Source organism: Pestalotiopsis fici (genome assembly GCF_000516985.1).
Source record: "Pestalotiopsis fici W106-1 unplaced genomic scaffold PFICI_Scf_12, whole genome shotgun sequence".
Taxonomy (NCBI): Eukaryota; Fungi; Ascomycota; class Sordariomycetes; order Amphisphaeriales; family Sporocadaceae; genus Pestalotiopsis; species Pestalotiopsis fici.
Genome location: NW_006917102.1, coordinates 175,906 through 197,380, shown reverse-complemented (window position 1 = coordinate 197,380; position 21,475 = coordinate 175,906). Strand labels below are relative to the sequence as shown.

At 50.2% G+C, this 21,475-nt stretch overlaps 9 protein-coding genes across 9 annotated transcripts; 7 read left to right on the top strand and 2 right to left on the bottom strand.

Annotated features, from left to right (window-relative positions):
• Nucleotides 1-1,214: 1,214 nt before the first annotated feature.
• PFICI_13815 (uncharacterized protein) lies at nucleotides 1,215-2,153 on the top strand (the record flags this gene model as incomplete). Its single annotated transcript, XM_007842396.1, has 1 exon — nucleotides 1,215-2,153. The coding sequence occupies one exon, from the start codon at nucleotides 1,215-1,217 to the stop codon at nucleotides 2,151-2,153; it is 939 nt and encodes a 312-aa protein (XP_007840587.1).
• A 403-nt stretch (nucleotides 2,154-2,556) lies between these two features.
• Nucleotides 2,557-3,085, bottom strand: PFICI_13814 (uncharacterized protein; the record flags this gene model as incomplete). Its single annotated transcript, XM_007842395.1, has 2 exons — nucleotides 2,557-2,683; nucleotides 2,763-3,085. The coding sequence occupies 2 exons, from the start codon at nucleotides 3,083-3,085 to the stop codon at nucleotides 2,557-2,559; spliced, it is 450 nt and encodes a 149-aa protein (XP_007840586.1).
• Nucleotides 3,086-5,148: 2,063 nt separating this feature from the next.
• Nucleotides 5,149-6,250, top strand: PFICI_13813 (uncharacterized protein; the record flags this gene model as incomplete). The annotated part of the gene is made up of 2 exons (XM_007842394.1): nucleotides 5,149-5,673; nucleotides 5,729-6,250. 2 exons carry the CDS (start codon nucleotides 5,149-5,151, stop codon nucleotides 6,248-6,250), a joined length of 1,047 nt encoding a protein of 348 aa, XP_007840585.1.
• A 1,295-nt stretch (nucleotides 6,251-7,545) lies between these two features.
• PFICI_13812 (Endo-1,4-beta-xylanase F3) lies at nucleotides 7,546-8,641 on the top strand (the record flags this gene model as incomplete). Its single annotated transcript, XM_007842393.1, has 3 exons — nucleotides 7,546-7,995; nucleotides 8,050-8,287; nucleotides 8,346-8,641. The coding sequence occupies 3 exons, from the start codon at nucleotides 7,546-7,548 to the stop codon at nucleotides 8,639-8,641; spliced, it is 984 nt and encodes a 327-aa protein (XP_007840584.1).
• A 975-nt stretch (nucleotides 8,642-9,616) lies between these two features.
• Nucleotides 9,617-10,651, top strand: PFICI_13811 (uncharacterized protein; the record flags this gene model as incomplete). The annotated part of the gene is made up of 2 exons (XM_007842392.1): nucleotides 9,617-9,912; nucleotides 9,973-10,651. 2 exons carry the CDS (start codon nucleotides 9,617-9,619, stop codon nucleotides 10,649-10,651), a joined length of 975 nt encoding a protein of 324 aa, XP_007840583.1.
• Nucleotides 10,652-11,227: 576 nt separating this feature from the next.
• Nucleotides 11,228-12,249, top strand: PFICI_13810 (uncharacterized protein; the record flags this gene model as incomplete). Its single annotated transcript, XM_007842391.1, has 2 exons — nucleotides 11,228-11,455; nucleotides 11,557-12,249. 2 exons carry the CDS (start codon nucleotides 11,228-11,230, stop codon nucleotides 12,247-12,249), a joined length of 921 nt encoding a protein of 306 aa, XP_007840582.1.
• Nucleotides 12,250-15,736: 3,487 nt separating this feature from the next.
• On the bottom strand, nucleotides 15,737-17,667 carry PFICI_13809 (uncharacterized protein; the record flags this gene model as incomplete). The annotated part of the gene is made up of 3 exons (XM_007842390.1): nucleotides 15,737-16,250; nucleotides 16,308-17,419; nucleotides 17,473-17,667. 3 exons carry the CDS (start codon nucleotides 17,665-17,667, stop codon nucleotides 15,737-15,739), a joined length of 1,821 nt encoding a protein of 606 aa, XP_007840581.1.
• Nucleotides 17,668-18,694: 1,027 nt separating this feature from the next.
• PFICI_13808 (uncharacterized protein) lies at nucleotides 18,695-20,110 on the top strand (the record flags this gene model as incomplete). Its single annotated transcript, XM_007842389.1, has 1 exon — nucleotides 18,695-20,110. The coding sequence occupies one exon, from the start codon at nucleotides 18,695-18,697 to the stop codon at nucleotides 20,108-20,110; it is 1,416 nt and encodes a 471-aa protein (XP_007840580.1).
• Nucleotides 20,111-20,466: 356 nt separating this feature from the next.
• Nucleotides 20,467-21,371, top strand: PFICI_13807 (uncharacterized protein; the record flags this gene model as incomplete). The annotated part of the gene is made up of 2 exons (XM_007842388.1): nucleotides 20,467-21,171; nucleotides 21,231-21,371. 2 exons carry the CDS (start codon nucleotides 20,467-20,469, stop codon nucleotides 21,369-21,371), a joined length of 846 nt encoding a protein of 281 aa, XP_007840579.1.
• Between the last annotated feature and the right edge of the window lie 104 nt (nucleotides 21,372-21,475).

Genomic DNA, 21,475 nt, shown 5'->3' with positions numbered 1-21,475 from the left:
TTATCGTCGTCGGCTTGTGAAGGCTTGAGGGGCATGTTCAAGGTTTGAAGCTGACGACGATGTATGACTGATATGAGCTATCAAGATCGTCTTTGTGGTAACCTTGCTGCGTGTTGAAATAATCATCTCAAGGAACAAGAGTTCCGGTGCCTTGACCGGCGGCCACCGTCAAATAGTTGTCCACGTGAGTGCGTGATCAAATATATGATTTGTTCAAGTTTTCGTCCCATGTTCTACATATAAGGTCCTTGATTTGGATCAATCAAGCAGCATTGAAAAGTTCAGACGAACACAGTTATTCACAGCTCATATGTCCTTGCGACTCTTACTGCATTGATGAACAATCTTTGTTCTGCATTGTTCAAGAGGTTTCGCATCAATCTTGTGGCAAATGACACATTTATTAAAACTAGGTAGCCAACTCCAGTTTGAGCTGTTTCTTGCAGCTCGGGCATCAGAGTCTTGGAGCAGAGCAGAGGCGATTCGAGGCAAGTGTATACTATGGAACAAGACCTCTCAGAGTCCTTTATCCTCGCCTTCATCTTTTTTAGCTAGTTATATTTGTCCAAATTACTCATGGAGGTCGACTGGCCTGTAGCTAGTTATTGAAACATCTCCTGAATATCACATACATTTGCTATCTCAAGCCGAAGAAACCTTGAAACGAGTCTGGAAACAATTGCTTATAATAACTAGAAGAAATAGTTTTCTATGCAAATCAAATTTGACATTATTCGTAGCAAGACATATCGCTCTTTACAAACACAATTCACGATATAATTGGATACCTGTATAATGAATCATATTAGCTGGATGGCCAGATACGGAAGTGTGATTGGTTGATTGTATTTGAATTCTGGACTGCATGGAAAACTTGATTAGAATCATGGTGAGCACACGTGCTCGCTCAGCAGCCGTTATACTACAGACGATCTCCATTTCGTTTCTGCGTGGCGCTTACTCTTTTGTATAACACGTGTGTGCGGCGATTGGCGGGGAAGATCGCACCGGACCCAATTAATTGGTCGAAGTCGTCATATCCTGGCAGCTTCTACGACCCCTGTTCGGGTTCGCGGGTTGCTCCTGTCCAGCATTCAAAACCTACATCATTGAACGTTTTCCCAAAATCATTATCTTGATTCTTTTTGGCATCAATTGATGATTTAGCTCACATTCATTTGTACAGCATAGAGTCTCTACTCCAAATGAACACAATGTGGTCTCGATTCCTAAGTGCTTGTGCCGTAGCAGCACCGCTGGTGTCGGCGCAATCTGACATACCCATCTCGGGATCTCTGCAAAAGATCTTGGATGGTGCCGACTCCAATCCGGCATACAAGTATCCGACCCAATTGACCCAGGGCATCATTCCCAAGCCCGTCCACAGCCACAACGATTACTGGCGGCCGGTGCCCTTCTACAGCGCTCTGGCCATTGGTGCCGTGAGCACCGAGGCCGATGTCTGGCTGTACAATGAGACGCTCTATGTCGGACACGAGCAGAGCGCGCTGAGCGAGGAGCGGACGCTGGACTCTCTGTATATCCAGCCGATCCTCAGTGTGCTGCGTGCCGAGAATCCCGACAGCGCCTTCGTTAGCGGACCCACCAAGAACGGCGTCTTTGACACTTCCTCGTCCCAGACGCTCTACTTCTTTATTGATCTCAAGACCGATGGAGCGACTACCTGGCCCTATGTCATCGAGGCCCTGGCACCGCTCCGCGACGCTGGTTATTTGACCACCTACAACGGCTCAGCCGTCGTCAGCGGCCCCGTGACCGTCATTGGCACCGGCAACACCCCGCTGGACCTGGTCCAGGGTGTCGAGCCCCGGGACTACTTTTATGACGGTCCATTGGCGGATCTCGCCACCGACAACATCACCAAGGAAGTCTCCCCAATTGCCAGCACCGACTTTGCCGTGCAGTTTGGAGAGGTACGGAATCAGGAGTTCAACAGCACCCAGCTGGAACTGCTTGACGCCCAGGTTGCGGCGGCGCACGCCAAGGGAATTGCCGTGAGATACTGGGATTTGCCAGGTTTCCCTGTAGGCACCCGCAATGCTGTGTGGAGGACCTTGTGGAACGCCGGAGTCGATCTGCTCAATGTGGATGACCTTGAGGCTGTTGCCAACTTCTGGGAAGGCTCCGGATAGGCGCCTTGAAGTAAGGGGCATCCACTACTTGTGGCAGCCAGAATCCTCGATGGAAGATTGAAGCGTTATGATGCGATAGTCTAATGTGTAACAAATTATCCCTCGCTGTTTTGTTCGCTATAGGATCAAGATCGAAATATCGGACAAAGACTCGGACGCGATGACGGTCTATGAATTTATCGGGACCGCTCTAAACGATTCACGTTTGTTCGAGTGTGGCCACCCTTCACACGAGGCTTACATTTTGTGCATTGTGACCGTGGGATGCGCAGTTTCCATTACATTATATTAGACAGCTGGTCTAGAAGCTGATTTAAACTACTAGGTGTGCATTTTATTTTCTAAATGCCATCATTGTCCAGGCCTTCTCAAGTGACGACCCGTCATTGTGCCAACGATATAATTATGCGGAATCCGGCAGGCTGTCGATGGTAATGTTGACTGGGGTGACGACCTGACCGCAAGTCAGAGTCGGGCCACCACCAGCATGACAGTAGGTAGGAACAACTCCTGCGCCATAGTATCCCACGCTGCACATGTCGAAAGTATCAGCAAGTTTGATCTTTTCCATCCATGCGGATCTCAATGGGGAGGGGTGAAAAGACTTACGCAACGCCCAAGGCGTGATAGAGACGCAGTGTAAACTCTCCAGTCGACTCACTCTCTTCCCACAGGGCAAAGCTGTATGGGGAGTCGCCGCAGGAGAAGACTGCCGAGGGGATTCCAGTTTGCGCCGAGCAGGCGAGATCCGTCGCATTTTCTCCAGTCAACAAGAATGAGACACCATCCACGGTCGCATTGGTGGTACCGTTTGCGATGGCCTTGTGGACGTAGAAATCGGTGATGGAGATATCCTCGGTGTAGTCGCGTCGGACGGGCGAGGCCGTCGCAACGGTGCCAAGGGCAAGACTGATTGCTGAGGAAAAGCGCATGGTGATGAAAGTGATTAGAGAATGTGTTGTACTGGTTTGTGTGTTATGATGGCCTCAAAAGGAGCGAGTGACGCCGTTTTTTAAACGGATTCACTACAACAGAAATTCCCCCGCCCCCTTCATGCAATGTTGGTCGTATCTATTGGACGTCATAATAGCCAAGACAACACGGGTGGTGATGCTGTCCAAAGGGAAGGTGAGTGCAACTAGGGCCCACCATCAGTGTCACTCAGTGGGGAGAGATCACCGTGGCCAGGGGGTCGAATACGAGAATTATCCCAGGCTCACGGCCACCCACGGCCCTCTGCTGCACAACCGAGCATGTAATGCAGACGATGGCTTCAGATATGAGATAGATAAACAAAACAAATCGAGCAGAGACATAGTCGAAATATGCATTGTGAACTTGGCAATGTCAACCATGCAAAATACCACATTATCACCATCACGGCGGAAGCCTCGGTTTCAAGGTGCGACAACTTGTGGAGGCGCCAATCGAGCGCCAGAAATTTATCACGCATAGATAGGAAGTTATAGTGTAGTGCCAGGGATGGAAAGGGGACTGACGCTAACGGGCAGAGTATAGATTGTTTAGTTGCCACAGCTCCAATGATTAAGGTCATGTTAGACTCTATCTTCAGCCCTTATAGTACCCGACTACCGACGAAGCCAAGCTTTTCGCCTCCGTAGCGGCCAAGCGACGGGTATTGAGGCCCCAGATAGTGAAGGGCTCCGTGCTCAAAACCACCCTGGGAACAGATACAATTGGTGAGAGAGCTGTTAATATAGTTTGTTCAGCCTCGCTTCGTGCTGTTGAAATTTCAGAGTACAATTAGCTACAGTATGCGCGTGACAGGCATTGTACTCAGCTAAACAATGTGGAAACAAAATGCATGAGATTGATAGATTCGCTGCTTATTGTCGCGTTGGCTACTTCACTTCTCCCGAGTCCCGGAATGGTCACCACCAGTTCTGGGTCATTCTGAAGCTTTCCAATTTCACTGTCGCTTGTATTTCGGTGGAATGATTCCCGCGCCGGCATCATCAGCGAGGACAGGCCACATTCTCCTAATTTCTATGGATTTTCTAGCACGATATCAGATCATTGCAACCGATTTATTGTATACGAAGGGAATCCGAGTACGACAAGACCCGAATATTCGTAAGCTTTCAGGGGGCGGTTTGGCCGTGGGCTGCTAACCGCTAAATACCACACTGCTATACACACTACCACCTGCGGCACGCACCAAGTTCTGGTATCCTTGCCTGGCTTTTGTTCTGGAATCAACCCCACTGGCTTCGAGTATGAAGTTCATTACGTGTGCTGCCTTCAACACGCAGCTACATGACAGGAGAGTATGAAAGACGACCAAGTGCTTGTTGATGATTGACTTGATTTTCGCGAACCCCATTCCCTTACTTGCAACGGAGCTACTTGCTCCGGCGATTTCTTCAGCATCAAGGCCGCAATTGGGGCGCTTGGAAAACGTCGATCATCATGAGAGACGCATACGGGTTGGCGGCTGTAGTAGTGGTCAAGAAAGGAGTGGAAGAATTACCATGGTACATTTCCCCTGCGCGCTATACATACGAAATACTCGCATAGAGTTACAACGAAACGATCGCTTGCTATTAGCGCCGGGAGTGCGCATCGTCCCCATAGTGCATTTCGATAACCGGATTCCCGGAAATCTGGGGTACAATGACGGATATCCTCCGGCCTCGAACCACCAATCACCATGTGCCCAAAGCTCATTTTTCATCATTAGGTACAAAAGTGGCCCAGGACTGTACGATGGATCATAAATGAATTCACTTCCTTTTTGGATTACCGAAACGACGCTGCACAAAAAGCCCAGGACAGCGCTAGCAGGGCCATGTCGCGGCTTAATGAAGAGGTAGGGAGAGCCTCAATGGGAACAAGGACAATATCTGGAGAGATGCATTCAATTTATGGCAATGTTTAAATATACTCGAATGTCATTAGAAGCACAGAAGATGTCTGCAAAGGTGGTAAAGCCAAACAACATTCATTTATTTTCCACCTAGCATCACAAGTTATCATGTTGCCGACAAAACTTCTTCTGGCAGCAGCGCCATTGGTTTGGACATGGGCCAGTCGTGCTCCTACAACCAAGGCTTTGCAAGCTAGGGCGTCTCTACCAAGTACTTTTTCATGGAGCTCGTCTGATGCCTTGATAGGCCCCAAGGATGATTCACGCGCGCTTGCTGCCATTAAAGATCCCTCTATTGTTTATTACAATGACGCCTATCATGTCTTTGCCAGCACCATTTCCGAGTCAGCTGGGTATAATCTTGTTTATTTTACCTTTGGCGACTTTTCCGAGGCCAATGATGCCGAGTTTCATTATCTTGATGAGACTGCAATCGGCACTGGGTATCGCGCGGCTCCTCAGGTCTTCTACATGGAGTCGCAGTCCCTATGGTACCTGGTCTTCCAGAATAACAATGCCGCGTACTCGACCAATTCAGATATTGCCGACCCTTCTGGATGGAGTGAGGTCAAGACATTCTACTCTAGCGTTCCCAGCATCGTGACTGAGAACATGGGCAGCGGTGCTTGGTTGGTGAGTGGTGTCCTGACAAAAGGATTTCTCGGACGGTATGCTAACAGATATGTAGGACTTTTGGACAATTTGCGATTCTTCCAACTGCTACTTGTACTCATCGGATGATAATGGTCACTTGTATCGCTCTTCGACGTCGGTCAGCAGCTTTCCGAGTGGCTTCGGTGACCCGGAAATCGCTCTCGAAGACGAATCCAACATTTATGCCTTGTTTGAGGCATCCAATGTCTACAATGTCGGCGATGAGTATCTACTTCTGGTCGAGGCCATTGGAAGCGACGGATACCGCTACTTTTGGTCCTGGACCTCCTCCTCATTGGACGGCACGTGGACAGCTCTGGCTGACTCGGAGTCGAATCCATTTGCGCGGTCAACAAACGTTGTATTTACTGGAACGGCTTGGACCAAGAGCATCAGTCACGGAGAGGTCATACGGAGCAATGTTGACCAGACCATGACTATTGACCCCTGTACTGTTGAATATCTATACCAAGGCCTCGACCCGAATGCGAGCGGAGACTACAATGCGCTCCCTTGGAAGCTGGGTTTTATTACTTTGACCGATCCGACTTGTTAGTCCTTGAACTGCCGGTGAGCAAGGGCGTGCAGCCAAGTGCGCACAGAACACCAATGTTCGTGTGTACATAGTTCTAGTCTACCTTTCAGTGTATTTAGCAGCGATCAGGCCAGGTAATCCGTGTATTGGACCTGAAGTAGACTCAAGTCGTCTTCGGATGAACCAAGCACTGTGCCACTAAAGTTGGCGCAACTCGCAAGTACAATTGATATCTAAACCTGAATCTTACAGCCACTCACAGTCCCCTACAGGCCTCGCTATTAAAAACTGCAGAGCCACTCAAATACAGCTCGTCGATGCTTTTGAGCTCTAGATACTGCGGCTGGTGATTTGTCGTGTATGTACCTTCATATCCCCGCCTGTGTCATTCCGGAAATCTAAGTTGGCTGATCTAGGTCATACCGGCCGACTTCCGAGAGATCCATACAGACCATCCCTTTTCATCCCATAAAGCTGGTCAAGGTTGTACAACGTACGTGTGTGTCTGCTATATTACCTAGCGCATTGCCGCACCTGATACTTTGGGAGGTACTAGTATCCCTGCGTCGTCTCAAACAGCCGCCTCCCCACTTGAATATACGCCTGACAACCCACCCCCTGGCCAGCTCCAACCGGGATCGAATACCTGGGTTGCAACGGCCTGGTCCCGCAGAGAATAGCATTAACGTGTACAATGCATGTCGATCTTCTTAGTAGAGTGATGTGATGAATGCCTGAGTCAGCCACTCAATCGGTGGAGCATCCATTTGCCAAGACGGAGATTTATTTTGTATTCGTCCTTCTTCTATTCTTCCAAGGGCTACCCAACTCCGCGGTCCCCTTGGAGCAAAAGCCAACGTCATGCTTGGACACTGCAATGCAACTTTGCCCACCCCCAACACGAAATCGTGCGTTTCAACTGCCGTCTATTATCAGGTGCCAAGAATTATCATTCCCGTTGGAATCAATCCAATCTCAGTTTTGCATGGGCTTGTCTGGTGGATGGATGTACTTCTGGGATCATACGAATGAGGTGGATGGATCGGATCATAGAGAAATGAGTCCGCAAGGAAACACAGTCTGACCCTTTCATGGACCCAGACCCTCCGGTGCATCTAACTCAGATATGGTACCACCTGGCCGAGGCTATCAAAGAAAGTATGTAACTTTTGTCTAGCAGGGCCTTATCATAAATACCATTCTCATCCCCAGCATTTTGGTTGAAGACTACAGGATCTGACCGTCACCGACATAGCCTAACCGACTCTGGCAGTCTCTCTTTCAACAACCCTTTGTTTCAACTCGGTTTATTCAGAATGAAGACTGGCTCTATTGCTCTCCTGCTTGCCACCCTGGGTGCTCTCGCTACGCCATGCACCAAGAGAGCTGCGGCGAGTGACAGCATCAACGATCTCTTTGTTGCCAAGGGCAAGGTTTACTTTGGCACAGCTGCCGATGAGGGTACACTCTCAAAGTCTGCCGTCTCAGACATTGTCAAGGCGGACTTTGGTCAAGTCACGCCCGAGAACAGCATGAAATGGGATGCCACCGAGGCCACGCAGGGCAGCTTCACCTTTGACACGGCTGATTATCTGGTTGATTTTGCCACGACCAATAGCAAGAGTATTCGCGGTCACACTCTCGTGTGGCACTCACAATTACCTAGCTGGGTGTCGGCCATCACCGATGCAGACGAGCTCACGTCGGTCCTCCAAAACCACATCATCACTCTTGTGGGCCGTTATGCGGGAAAGATCCGCGCATGGGTATGGACCAACCAGCACAACTTTTCTTGCGAGCGTCGACTGATTATGCTATAGGACGTTGTGAACGAAATCTTCAACGAGGACGGCTCGCTGCGTAGCTCTGTCTTTTCCGATGTGCTGGGCGAGGACTTCGTCTCGATTGCCTTCAATGCCGCCCATGAGGCCGATCCCGATGCAAAGCTCTACATCAACGACTACAACTTGGACACGGCTTCCTATGCCAAGGTGACCACTGGCATGGTAGCCCACGTGGAGAAGTGGATTGCCGCTGGTGTCCCTATTCACGGAATTGGTGAGTGCCTCTTCAAGTCTGGAGAGTTTGTCGACTTTGCTAAACCGTGTGTGTCAAGGATCGCAAACGCACTTGTCTGCGGGTGGCGGAAGCGGAGTCGCTGGCGCCCTTTCTGCTCTCGCTGCCACTGGCGTTGAGGAGGTTGCCATCACCGAGCTTGACATTGCAGGAGCTGCCGCAAGCGACTACACGGCCGTGGTCGATGCCTGCCTCAACGTCGACAGCTGCGTCGGCATTACCGTGTGGGGAGTCAGCGATGCGGATTCGTGGAGATCTAGCTCGACGCCACTGCTCTTCGACTCCAGCTACAACCCCAAGGATGCATACACTGCCATTGTCTCGGACCTCAGTTAGACGGACAAGCTGAAGCAGGCTTTTGATATTCCTGACATGGACATGTACATTCGCTTCGACTTGTATATATATTGAATCAACTCAGCAACAACTGAGAGCTCTTCTTTGCTAAAACATTGGATCGAAGTTTCGTGGAGACGGCAAGTTGTGTGACCCGACGTCGTGCAACGAGAGATTCCCAAGCTACCCTGCACGCCGCCAATTCACATGCAGCCCCGAGGATATATATTCGTCTTTTGTTGCAACAAATCAGGAATATCCTATAGTAAGGCATATATCCAGTATACTACTCCGCAATGATAATGGTTAAACATTTAATGAATTAGCATGAATATGACTCGCCCTCCCCAGACTCTGCCACGAACTAGCCGGCAAAATGTTGATCCAACGTCTACAGGGATCAAGTTTCCCCTAGACTGGCATCATTCTTACCTCTCTGGTTAGCCGATCATTGCTGGATGTGGAGTCGGCTTTGAGACCGGCTCCTACTGGACTCAGCGGGCTTACTGCTCGACACCTCGCGGGCAGCACGGGAGCTGCACAGGCGCCCACCAACGACTCGACCAAACGCTCCCCATCTACGACGGCTTTACGTTTCCCCAACTGCCCCAGAAAGACGGGGCCCCAACCTTGAGCGCGCCAATCGTGAATCTCCCCTTTGTGATTACCGGCCGGCCAAATCTGGTCGCGACATCGTATGAGGAGGGGGGAGACCCTTTCTCCGGCACGTGTGCGTATGCGTAGATGCGCTCTAGACAGTCTAGTCTGGGTATCAGGTAGGTGACTGACAATGCATACTTAAATCATCGCCTCCCAGTGGTTTCGCCTCTTGATGAAGGTTTTAATTCTCCAATCTCATCTTTCTTTTTCTCTCTTGCCTTTCTCATCAGAACCATCAGCCTGTGTGATAAAAGAAGCTTCGCTCTCTTCTCCAAATTCATCACCAACCCCAAGAAAAAACACACATATATCATCATGAGTCCCAGCACCAACGGCACTAACGGTGCCACTAACGGCGCCTCCAAGCCCGCCGACAGATTTGACCCCAACTTCACAAGCCATGTCATTGGCCTCATGAGCGCAGAGACAAAGCCCAGACACCGTGAAATCCTCACCTCTCTCATCACACATTTGCACGACTTCTGCCGAGAGGTCGAACTCAAGCAGGACGAATGGATTGTCGGTGTCAACTACGTCAACGCCATCGGACAGGCCTACAGAAAGAACCGAAATGAGGCATGGAGAGTCTGCGATATCTTGGGTGTTGAGTCGTAAGTGCATCTAAGAGAAAAAAAGGTCAGCAAATTGCAGCAGCTAATCCAATATTCTAGCCTCGTCGATGAGATCAACCACAAGATTGTCACTGAGAACAACCTGTCGCCCACATCTTCCACCATTCTGGGACCTTTCTGGTCGCCCGAGACTCCCTTCAGGGAGAATGGCGACAGCGTCGTCCTGAACATGCCCAAGGATGGCCAGCTCACCTACTTCCACGGTGTCATTCGGGACGCCGAGACCGGCAAGGGTATCCCCAACGCCGTGTTCGACATGTGGCAGGCCAGCACCAACGGCAAGTACGACGTCTTTGACCCCGAGAACCAGGAGCGCCACAACCTCCGCGGCAAGTTCCGCACCGACGCCGAGGGCAAGTTCTGGTTCTACTGCCTGTACCCGACCGAGTACCCCATTGACACTTCGGGTCCCTCGGCCGATCTGCTCAAGATCATGGGCCGCCACCCCTGGCGCCCCGGCCACATCCACTGCATGGTCACCCACGACGACTTCATCGGTGTCACTGCTCAGCTCTACTCGAGGACCGACCAGTACCTCGAGACCGACACCGTCTCGGCTGTCAAGGACGATCTGCTCCTCGACTTCAAGCCCATTCAGAACGAGCCCAAGGGCGCCGTTCTCGAGGTCGAGTACGACATTCGCCTGCTGCCCAAGAAGTACAAGCCTGATTCTACCATGTTGATGGAGAACGCCAACCAGGACAACTTTGAGGCGTAAGTCATTCTTGACGGGCGCTTGAGTTGGATGCATTTGCTTTATCCGGTTTTTCCAAGAGATGAAAAATCGTTCATGTATATATTATACCAAAGTCGACGTGGATATTAGCGACGGTCTACATATAGTAGACACGACAGACCTCAGTCACAATGAATGACTATATGACTTTTTTGATCCAATCTGAACATGTCCTGTATTATTTGGCGATTCGAGGTGATCTATGGTAATATGGCTGCTGATCAAAGCTTGAGAGGTGCAATTAGTACTAGCGGAGAGGGGATCCGAAGATGGAAAATCTTTTTACAATCAGTACAGATGAGAATTTTGTCTCATTTCTTTCGTTTTCAGCCGTGTCTCTTCGCGGGTTGGTGTTTTCCTTTTACGTCCAGTCTTGAATCTATTCCAATGTTGATACGCCCCACAGATTGTCGGGGCTCTCCACTGCTAACCGGCAATTAGCTGGCTGTCTCAACTCCAACATTCTACTTCAACCACCAACCAACCTGACCAAGATCTTTTCTCTTGTATCGCACTCGAATCTCTCGCAAAGGCGTGATAGTCGCAGCAAGAGGCTCAATGGCCAAGCCAAACTTGCTGCTCTGCTTTGACGCGTTTGGGACGCTGTTCCGACCGAAACGACCAGTCGTGCAGCAGTACGGCGAGATTGCGCGGCAGTGCGGCATTGGCGGGTTCAACGATGCTCAGTTGCAATCTTCATTCCGGGCCGCCTTCAAGGATGAGATGAAGCAGAATCCCAATTATGGGAGGTCTTCAGGGCTGGGTGCAACCAAGTGGTGGACAAATGTATGGGCGTCCTGCAGAACATCCCGGCCACGGCCATGATTGAATCGAATGCCTATATGCCCATGGTCTGGTGATACGCTTGCTGATACATCCCATATCAGGTCATTGGAAAGACATTCCGGCCGCTCGTGAGCAATGACCAGCCTCTCCCCAGTGAGCTTGTCCCAAGGTTGCTTCATCGGTTCTCGTCCAGCGATGGATACGCCGCTGAGCCGGATCTCACGTCCAGCCTGCAGGCACTAAAGCACAACCCACACTATGGCAAGGTCATGATTGGCGTCATTACTAATTCCGACGACCGCGTCCCCGACATATTGTCCTCGTTCGGCGTCCATGTCAGCACGCTGCGCCATGGCGGATACGACGGTACGGGCGCACTGGTCCCCCGTACCCAACTGTGCCGGGAGGACTTTGACATTGATTTCCATTGCATGTCGTACGATGTTGGGGTGGAAAAGCCAGACCGCGCCATCTTTGCATCCGCCGAGTCCCTGGCTGCGCAAATCATTAGTGCCCGTGATGACGGACTTGTCGCTCAAGCCGAGGCAAAAGTCCAACATTGGCACAAGGTGTACGTTGGAGACGAGTATGCCAAGGATGTCGAAGGAGCCTTGCAAGCAGGCTGGAATCCTATATTCCTTGAGACCGACGAGGTTGCAGCAAATATCGCCTCCTTGACCGACTATCCCAGCCAGCCATTCGATCCCGAGTTGAGTAGAATCTTCCATGATCAGAAGGTCGTCAAGGTGCAATCCATACAAGGCTTAGCCAACTGGCTCTCGGGCCGCTCATGATTCACCGGTCCAGTCTTGGCTATTTGATATTAGCAAGGTGTGACGAACGAGCTCATGCAGGCGCATGTGTGGCTGGCTGAGGACACCATAATAAGGCTGTAGTGCCGGCCATTCCCTCAATATCCGCAGCAAGGAAATCCTTCTACGAGTTTCGCGTCCTGCGTTGAGGATGTGATGCTTCATGGATCTTATCTGTACAATAATACAACAAATTTTGCGACATATTCGCTTTCATAGACGACTGTGCAATGAAAATCACAGTCGGGGAACAAGAAGGGTGAAGAAGAATGTGAAGGAAATAAGTACTCATAAAGTGTCAGATGGATATCATCATGACCTCCCACTGGCTTTTTATCTGCTGGCTTGGGCTAGAACAGCCTTCATCGACAGTCGATGTCTGCGCGGGCGGACTATATAGTTCCATGAGGCTGCGTACAATGTATGGTGCTTTTTACGTTTCTTGCAATACCGAGAGTTCCGGGACCAAGTTACCGCTCGGGCGCTGCCATGGCTAGCGGAAGTATCATTGAGCAGCCTCGGAAGTACCATTTCGAACTCTAATAGAACCTCTCTCAGAAGATCTCAGCAACAGAGTTTCTGAACTATTGGCACGACTAGGGCCATGCAGGCAGCCTTGGGTCGTGATCCTGAGCTCAAACCAGATATTCGGGCGCACGTTGACGATCAATCATGGTAGAGAGGCCTACAGCGCTAGATTGGCATTTTGTTCATTTGTCTGGACATATCGTGAAGTCTTCCAAGGGATGCCAGTAGATCCCTATGATCGAGTATGCGACTAACGTTCTATGAGAGGTAACACATGTGGCAACATGGCATAAGATGTCGCAAATCCAAGTTGGTAGTTATGATCTTGGTGTTGTCCCAGCCAGTCAAGCAACTACGAAATAGCTGATACACTTGGCCGATCATAATCTAACGAACACATCAAGGTATCCAAGTTAATTAAACACATGCATGCTGACGAAATAAACCTCACGACGTGACAAAGTCTTCGAGAATTCTTGCAGAAACATATAGTCACTTCGTATAACAGCTTTCTGATTCCATCAACAGGAGGCAGCAATCCCATGTTTGGATGGACAGAACTGTCCGCGACGCCCTTCTCCTTGCTCTTCCCGCCTCAGATCTTTCCTGGTCTCTGCCCTTGTCCACTTGAACTCACCAGATGGCCAATAAACATGACTAACAGATATCTGCAAAGGTCCCTCTGATCAGAGATATGTTGGTCATTCACTGGACAATCCTCTCTCAAAACAGAGACCTCGGCTATTCCGTACCATTTTTGATCAGCTGTTTGCTTTGCCAATGACCAACCCATGCTGTGTACAGAGTAGTTTCGAGCCCTCGTCTAGCGCTTCAACTCAAAGACTCGTGTTCTCTCGTTCTAGAAAAGCACAAGAGGAGGGAGACAGAGAAGTGGAAGAGAGAGAGAAAAAACCATCCACCTTGCGGCCCCAACTTTCCCGTAGCCTGACCGCTCGCTCGGGAAAGCCAGGGGAGTTCAGAAAGGAGCCATGTGCTTTTGGGTATCGTGGACACAAAAGGAAGTACTTTTGCTCCCCGATCGTAGACACTAACATCGTGGAGACATGTTTTATTTTTTTTTTCTTTGTTATCGCAGTTACCCACGGATAAAATGTGGTCTTGAAAGGGGAAAGATCCAGATCCCGAACAGCCAAGACGCGGAAAAACACACACACACACACAGCGGCCTCTTATTCTTCTAGTGCAGGTGTAGTACCGAAGGGGGCCATGACTCCACATGCAAGAACACGTGTACAAGGATTCATTCGCCGTCCACAGCTCGATCCAGAACAGCTCTTTTTGGGTCTTTTGGGGGGTCTTGCGGCTGCGAGATACCGCAAAAGGGAGGATCTTTTAGTGGGCAGTAGATCGATTTCCCGGCAGATCTTGCTGCATGGCCGGGGAGGGACAAGCGGACTCCCGGCAAGTAGTGGGTGGGAAGGGGAATGGGACACCAGGCACAGGCTTCAGGTACAGGCTCAGGTACGGGTGTCAAGCGAGGCACATGGCTTGGCCCTGGGTCTTGGTACTACTATGTCGTGTCCCCGGCCGCCGCCCGAACGAACCCTGCGGCTCGGTCCGAAGTAATACTGCTTGCAATTACATGCAACGGTTGCAAACGTCTGTTCGCAATTATACTAATATGATCTGCATATGACTTTTTTAACTGGAATGTGTAGTATGTTTTAGATAATCAACGACCGTTGGGAGTTTAATTTCATTTTGAAAACTCAAAAGAATGATGGGAAACTTGTGTGTATCATGGAGTGGGAGGGGGGAGGGGGGAAAAGACAATCGAGTACCGGTAGTACGGAGATCGATCCGGTCCTTCAGGTGAGGTTGCGATGGTCGGCAAGGCCAACTATACCCCCAGGGGCTTACGCGATGCGCTAGTGTTGAATAGAGGAAGATCAATTGCCAGGATTGGCCATGCGATCTGGTAATAGTCGATTATATCGCACCTTAGTCGCGTCAATGTCACTGCGCCATTGCGGTTTAGCCTATGGTCTGTGTGCCCGTTGGCTTGGGTCGCAGAATGTTCCCCGAGGGAAAAATGGAAGAAGAAAAAAAAGCCTTACAACCAATCAATAGTCTGGTGCAGATCCGATACATCTTGCATAGTAGGGTGGTTACACTTTCAATAGTCGACAGCCAGGACTTACCCTTCGCTAAGAGATGCTTTGAAGGGAACTGCAAGAGAACTGCATCATCTCTCTCTTCTGATTCGCTCAAGTCAGACTTTGACAGGTTACACCGCTTGAATTACATGCATTAGGTTTGTGATATGCCGTTCTTGGGAACTTTTGCGTGCCACTCTGTTGGAGTTGATCGTGGAGAGGGTGTAGGCCCATTCTTACGATCATCGAATGATCGAACATCCTTGAACGGGAACAATGTCCTGACAACCAGCCAGCCTCTTCCCAGGTAAGATCCACTCGCTCGGACAGTGGCTGGCTTAGCCAGCTATAGATTTTTTTCTTCACATGTTTTTTTTTTCTGGCCTCTAGTATTCTGGCACGGCAATGGAACCCCGTTTGCTACTGCTATCCTGTCTTTAGAAGCTATTGATTAGCTCTGGTCCATATGTCTGCACTGTCTTGGACGGAAAGCAGCTCTGTACATGACAAGCGCCAACAGTCGAACGACGAGCCCGACACTACTCCGTAGAAGTTGGACTTTATCCAAGGGCTGCGTGATTTTGCTTCCGTACTTGTCTGCTCATGCAAGACTTCCAGTCTAGAGGTAGAATAAAAACATTTTGCCAATCAAGCTAGGTATCCTACAAACATTGTAAATTGATCACTGATATTCATTGGTTCTAATCCAAGCGGGTATAGAAGAGAATTCAAATCGCCTTATTAATATGCAAATACTATGTGGTATCACTATTTTGTCTCATTGATTTTCATGAATCATCCCCCCAGAAATAGAGACACACCAATCAGACATCCTGTATCCTACTTGATGCAAGCACTTTGGAGGCCCTCAACCATGTAGCCGAAGCAGGGCCACTGAGTGACCTGCCAGCTCGGCTCGCGACTGTGGATAGCTTCTTCCCCATCTTGGAAACCGACTTGCGCACGGTCCTGTACAAGGATGGCTTCTGTGAACTAGTCTGGCTCGGTGGTTGGTGAATGCTGGTACTGGTGCTGCTGGCGCTGGCGCTGGTGTTCTGCAGCAGCTTGAATCGCTGGACCTTCCCGCTGGGCGTCCGGGGTATACTCTCAACAAACATGACACCCCCGGACAGCTTCTTGTAGCTCACAAGGCGGCCCCGCACCAGATCATAGATTTCCTGTCCCAGGCCCGGTTCTCGCTCAGAGCTTCTTCGTACCACGTAGGCTCGAGGGACCTCGGTCACCCCGTCGTCGGATATCACACCGACAACGGCGCAATCCGAGACGTCTGGATGTTGAATGATGATGGCCTCAATCTCGGCCGGGGCAACTTGCCATCTGATAAGTGTTAGTACGTGTTGGTATTCTGATAGCTAAACAGACCAAATGACTTACCCCTTGACTTTGATCAACTCCTTTGATCTACCAACAATGTAGATCTTCTCCTGCTGTACCTGGGCAATATCACCAGTAGGGAACCAGCCGTCCTCGTTGCACATGGGAATGCCAAGATACCCGCTCATGATGGCTCGCGAGCGAATCAGAAGCTCGCCAGGCTGTCCGTCTTCCGTGACATGTATACCCTCGTCGTCGACCAATTTCATCTCATAGTCATCCATGAGCCGTCCAATAGAGCCCGTATCGTCGAACTCGCCGTGACGGAAAAGTACGGCGGGACCAAACTCTGTCATGCCCCAGACTGGCGTAACCGTGGCCGTGGGGTCGAGATATGATCGCATCTGCCTCATGGCGGCCGCGTCGATTGGAGCACCGCCAATGCCGATGTAACGAACAGTAGCCATCAAGGCTTGGAGAGGCAGTCCACATCTGTTCACGGCATGCACCATGGGAGGGGCCATGTAAGTCTCTGTGATGGCATATTTGTGAATGTTGGAGACATATTCCTTGAGGTTAAACCTCGCCATGATGTATAATGATTCTCCGTAGCGAAGCGGCGATAAGAGAGCCCAGGCGACTCCGAAAATGTGAAATAGTGGAAGGCAGGCCAGCCGTGTCACTTCATATGGTACGCTGGCGTAGAGACTTTGGTGCTGGGCAATCAGGGCATAGTGGGACAGGCTGGCGAGTTTCGGTAGGCCTGTTGTGCCAGAGGTGGCAAAATAAATGGCAGGTGTATTCTTTGCTGCCTCTTCATCAGGCAATGTCTGCCATGATGCGATGCCGTGGGTTCTGAGGTCGCTTGCCAGCTTGATGGAAGCATAGTAATCTCTATCACTGACAAGTTCATCGATGGCCTCGGTGAAGGAGTCTTTTGGAGTTGATGACTGCAAGAAAAGGTCATCGAGGACATAAATGCGCTCGTTTGCTATGCCTTTGAATTTGCACATCTTAATCACCGTAGTGAGGACATCCTGCGATGCAATGATGAGGCGTGGACTGGCAATGTTGGCCAGGTGAACCAGCTCATCTAGTTGATATGCAGGGTTAGTTCCGCAGAATACACCGCCAGCTCCAATGATGGCGAGTACTAGGGGAATATAGAAACACTATACTTGGTGAGCGGATATGTTGTAATAATCCATCACTCGATGAGACTTACATTGTTTGGTACGCAGACCATGACTGGGTCACCTTTTTGGAGCCCGGCCGCTTGAAGTCCGGCGATAAGTTCCATGACCAAACATCTTGTTTGATCTGCACTTAACGATATGGAAGGATTCTCGGCATCGATGAAAAGAGGCTTGTCGGGGCTGTAAGAAGCTTGAGCATCGAGGGCAAAAGAAACCAAGTCCATTTTCGTCTGAGTTGATTTGGAGTTGTTGTCAAGACGGGAGAATTGTTTGAAAGAATGGCCAAGTCAAGCCAAACGAGGGTGCGGTTAACCTGTACTATATCCCAAACTTGTTACATCTACCTACCATAAAAAGTACTACTGCCTGCCCCAGCCAACTTGTCCACGATATATGGACCTAAACATTGAGTCGCATCAGGCCCGAGCCATGCCGGCCATGTTCACAGACGCGAGCGAGCTGCTGCACGAAGGAATGTGGACCCAGGCAACGAAAAGTATAGCTTGTTGACGAGCTAAGGGCTAGTTGCAAAGCCTTCCGAGATAGGTAACTGATCAACTAAAGAAGCCCGTTTGGGAGAATTCTTCAGCTTGCTAGACTATCAAGACCAATGATCCACTGAGACACCGCCTGTATAACCCCACCCGACAGATACCTGGGGCCTATCGTGACATGCTCGCTCCCTTTAGGCGAGGCAATGGCTGGCTGGGGCCACGGTCAATCTTTCTCGGGAGCTGACCAGTCCGCATCGAAGAATTCACATCTCGAGGCTGTCCAACCCACCTCTTGCATCCATCGATGATCGTATGATTCGAATCTATTGATCGCGGCATGTTGTGATGAACTATCTCACTGGTGCTCGACCATACTGGTGGGTGCGGATGATGGGGTGCAACAGTCGTAAGCGTGTAAATAGTATAGTCGGAAAGGTCCACGCTAGGTCCGTCCGTCTACAACCCCCCAAACCAGACACAGACTTGTAAGTACCGTAACCGCACGTGTGCGTGATATTCACAGACGGTGTAATATTTTCCAACCATGGACCGGGGTCAAGCCCGAACATGACGGAAATCCAGGAACCAAGTTTCCGTCGCCTGGTACTTCGGTAGCGTCTTGTTACTAGCCTTTCATGTAAGTGTTGAGATAGAGGTCCGCATATATAGGCCCTTTGTTCATCCTGACATGTGAACAAGTCCCCATCGACACACAACACCTAACTGTTTTGCGTGTGCTTTATAGTCTTTCTTCATCATGGACTCGCAAGCACCAGACGCGATTCTGCCTCAGAAGCCTCAGCCTATAATTAGCGTTCGATCGAAAGTCTCACACAACCGTACCGAGTCCCAAATCCCATTGACAGGCGACCTTGAGAAGCAACTACCTCCCGTTGCGCCACCGAAGCGATTCGCAAAAATCAGATATGTCATCCTCAATACATACCGACGCCTGTTTGGGCTAGCCTTCATGGGCAACCTCATTGCCTTTATTATAGTCATGGCAAGAGATAGGCTCTTGATAGACTGCGTCAATGCATGCGCAATAAACTTGCTCGTCTGCGGTCTTGCACGGCAGCCTCTCGTCATCAACTCCTTGTTCGTCTCGCTATGCGCCGTGCCAAGGTCGGCACCACTTAGGCTTCGTCATCTGGCCTGCAAGATCTTCCATCTAGGAGGCGTCCACAGTGGCACTGGTGTGGCCTCCTTGGTATGGTACCTTGGATTCATTTCCGTGTACACGCAGCAATACAAGCCTTCGCCTGTGAGCACGACGGTGATGGTGCTTGGCTATGTGGTGCTCGCGGTCATCCTCTTGATCATTGCAGTCGCAACGCCCAAGTTCCGGATGATGTACCATGATTGGTTCGAGTTGACGCACCGCTTCTCGACCTGGACCCTCCTGGCGCTCTTCTGGGCACTTCTTCTGACTCTTGCGTCTCAAGAGAAGCCATCGATGGGTGGTTTCCTGGTGCAGCAGCCGGCGTTCTGGGCCATCATCATTGTCACCGCCGCCATTATCCAGCCGTGGGCCATGCTCCGAAAGGTCAAGGTGACTCCAGAGCATCTCTCAAAACATGCCATTCGCCTGCACTTTTCACACACTTCAATCATGTTTGGGCAAGGCATTTCCGTCTCCAAGCACCCTCTGCGAGACTGGCATAGCTTTGCCACCATCACTGATCGGTTCGATTCTCCCGATACAAAGTTCTCTTGCCTTGTCTCCAAGGCAGGAGACTGGACATCCTCCATCATTGCCGAGCCCTCGAGCCACGTGTGGGTTCGTGGCGTGCCAGTCTATGGCTTTGGATACGTCATGCGCGTCTTCAAGCGCATCATTGTCGTCACGACTGGCTCGGGAATTGGCCCCTGCCTGTCCTTTATTGACGACGACAACCGCCCAGAGATGCGCGTGGTGTGGCAGACCAAGTCTCCGCTGCAGACATACTCTCAGAGAACCCTCGACCTGGTACACAAGATGGACCCCGATCCGCTTGTGATTGACACGAGGGCTTCGGGAAGAGTCGACATGCTCCCAGAAGTCTTGCGTCTGTATGAGGAGTTCAACGCCGAGGCAGTGTGTGTCATTAGCAATCCCATGGTGACGAAGAAGCTGGTTCGTGATCTGGAGGCGCGTGGAGTGCACGCATATGGACCGATATTTGATAGTTAAGCTACCTAATGTAGTAGTTGATAGTTATTGAAGTTTCTGAATTCAAATCGCATCAAGTTGTCTGGTTTCCAAGTGCTTGCAGGGGTTCCATGAAATTTATAATTTGCCAAGGTTACACACTGTACATTGATAACTTTGATGCCTGGAACTCGTTACTTAGCTCGTTGAGACAAAGGCGGGGCTTGGCATGGAAATAGGCGGGGTTGTTTGTTGCTATAATTGCTTTTCTGTTAATCACACAAATGGACTGACTGACGGACTCGAATTTGCGCAGTCTGTCTCTGAACGGGCTACAAGGACTCAACCACGAATCTCAGCCGTGTCCTTCGATACACTGTTCTCTATACAGAAGGAAGATGTATTCCCGCGAGGACACGATTGATGCCATCCTGAGGTGCTACTTGGCCGTCGTGAACCAAGCCTATCTTGACGATAGCGCACTCATCATTCCTCCTGTAGACGGTTGGAGTGATATCAACATAGAAGGAAAGGATGATGTTGTTCTCGACCTTCTCCGTCATCTCCCCTATCTTCGGTCAGACAATCGGTCACAGCAACTACTCCTTCACTGGGAAACAATTCCAATATGCTACACAGACGGTCGAGGCGAGCAAGAGCCTTGGCCGCTTCCGCCGAGCTGTGTTTTTCTCGCTCACAGTGTAGACAGAGAGGGCATCAATCTCATCCTAGACACCAGTAAAGGCACCATTACACCGTACTGTCACACTGGATCCGACTTTACTCTGCCCGAGGAGGAGTACGAGGCCCTGCCCTATTCAGAAAGATGGAGAGGATACCGCACATTTCCCATTGAGGAATTTTTCGACAACTGGACCCAAAGGTACAACAGATTGGTATGGATGTTGGTCCCAAATGCCATTGGTCAACCAACGACGGGAACGTTTTACAGCCGTGCTGAGACGACATCTCAAGAAGAGAAGATTTTGAAAGATGCAATTTGGGTGGTGCCCTCGTACGATGAAGACAGAGATTGCCAGAACGAGAGCGTGTTCGACAGGGAACATCGTCTGGAAAGGACAAGGAGGCGGCAGCACACAGCGGTAAGGTGCACATTGGCATTCTTATGAAATTACTCAGAGTACTGACCCGATGTGCGCAGACCCTCTTTGAAATATACATTAGCTACGGGTGGTTCGGAAAGTTTGATAAGGAGAATTGTAGAACTCATTTGGTGGAGTGTGAAAAACGAAAGTGGGCAGAGGATTTGCGGATAATGGATGAGAATAATCCTGACACGTGAAGGAGCGTCTTACCAAATTCGCGAACGGTCTTGCTTGACATTCTCCAATGCAGTCAACATGCCTCGATCATGACAGTGATTGCCACGTGAGCTTGGTTGTCACC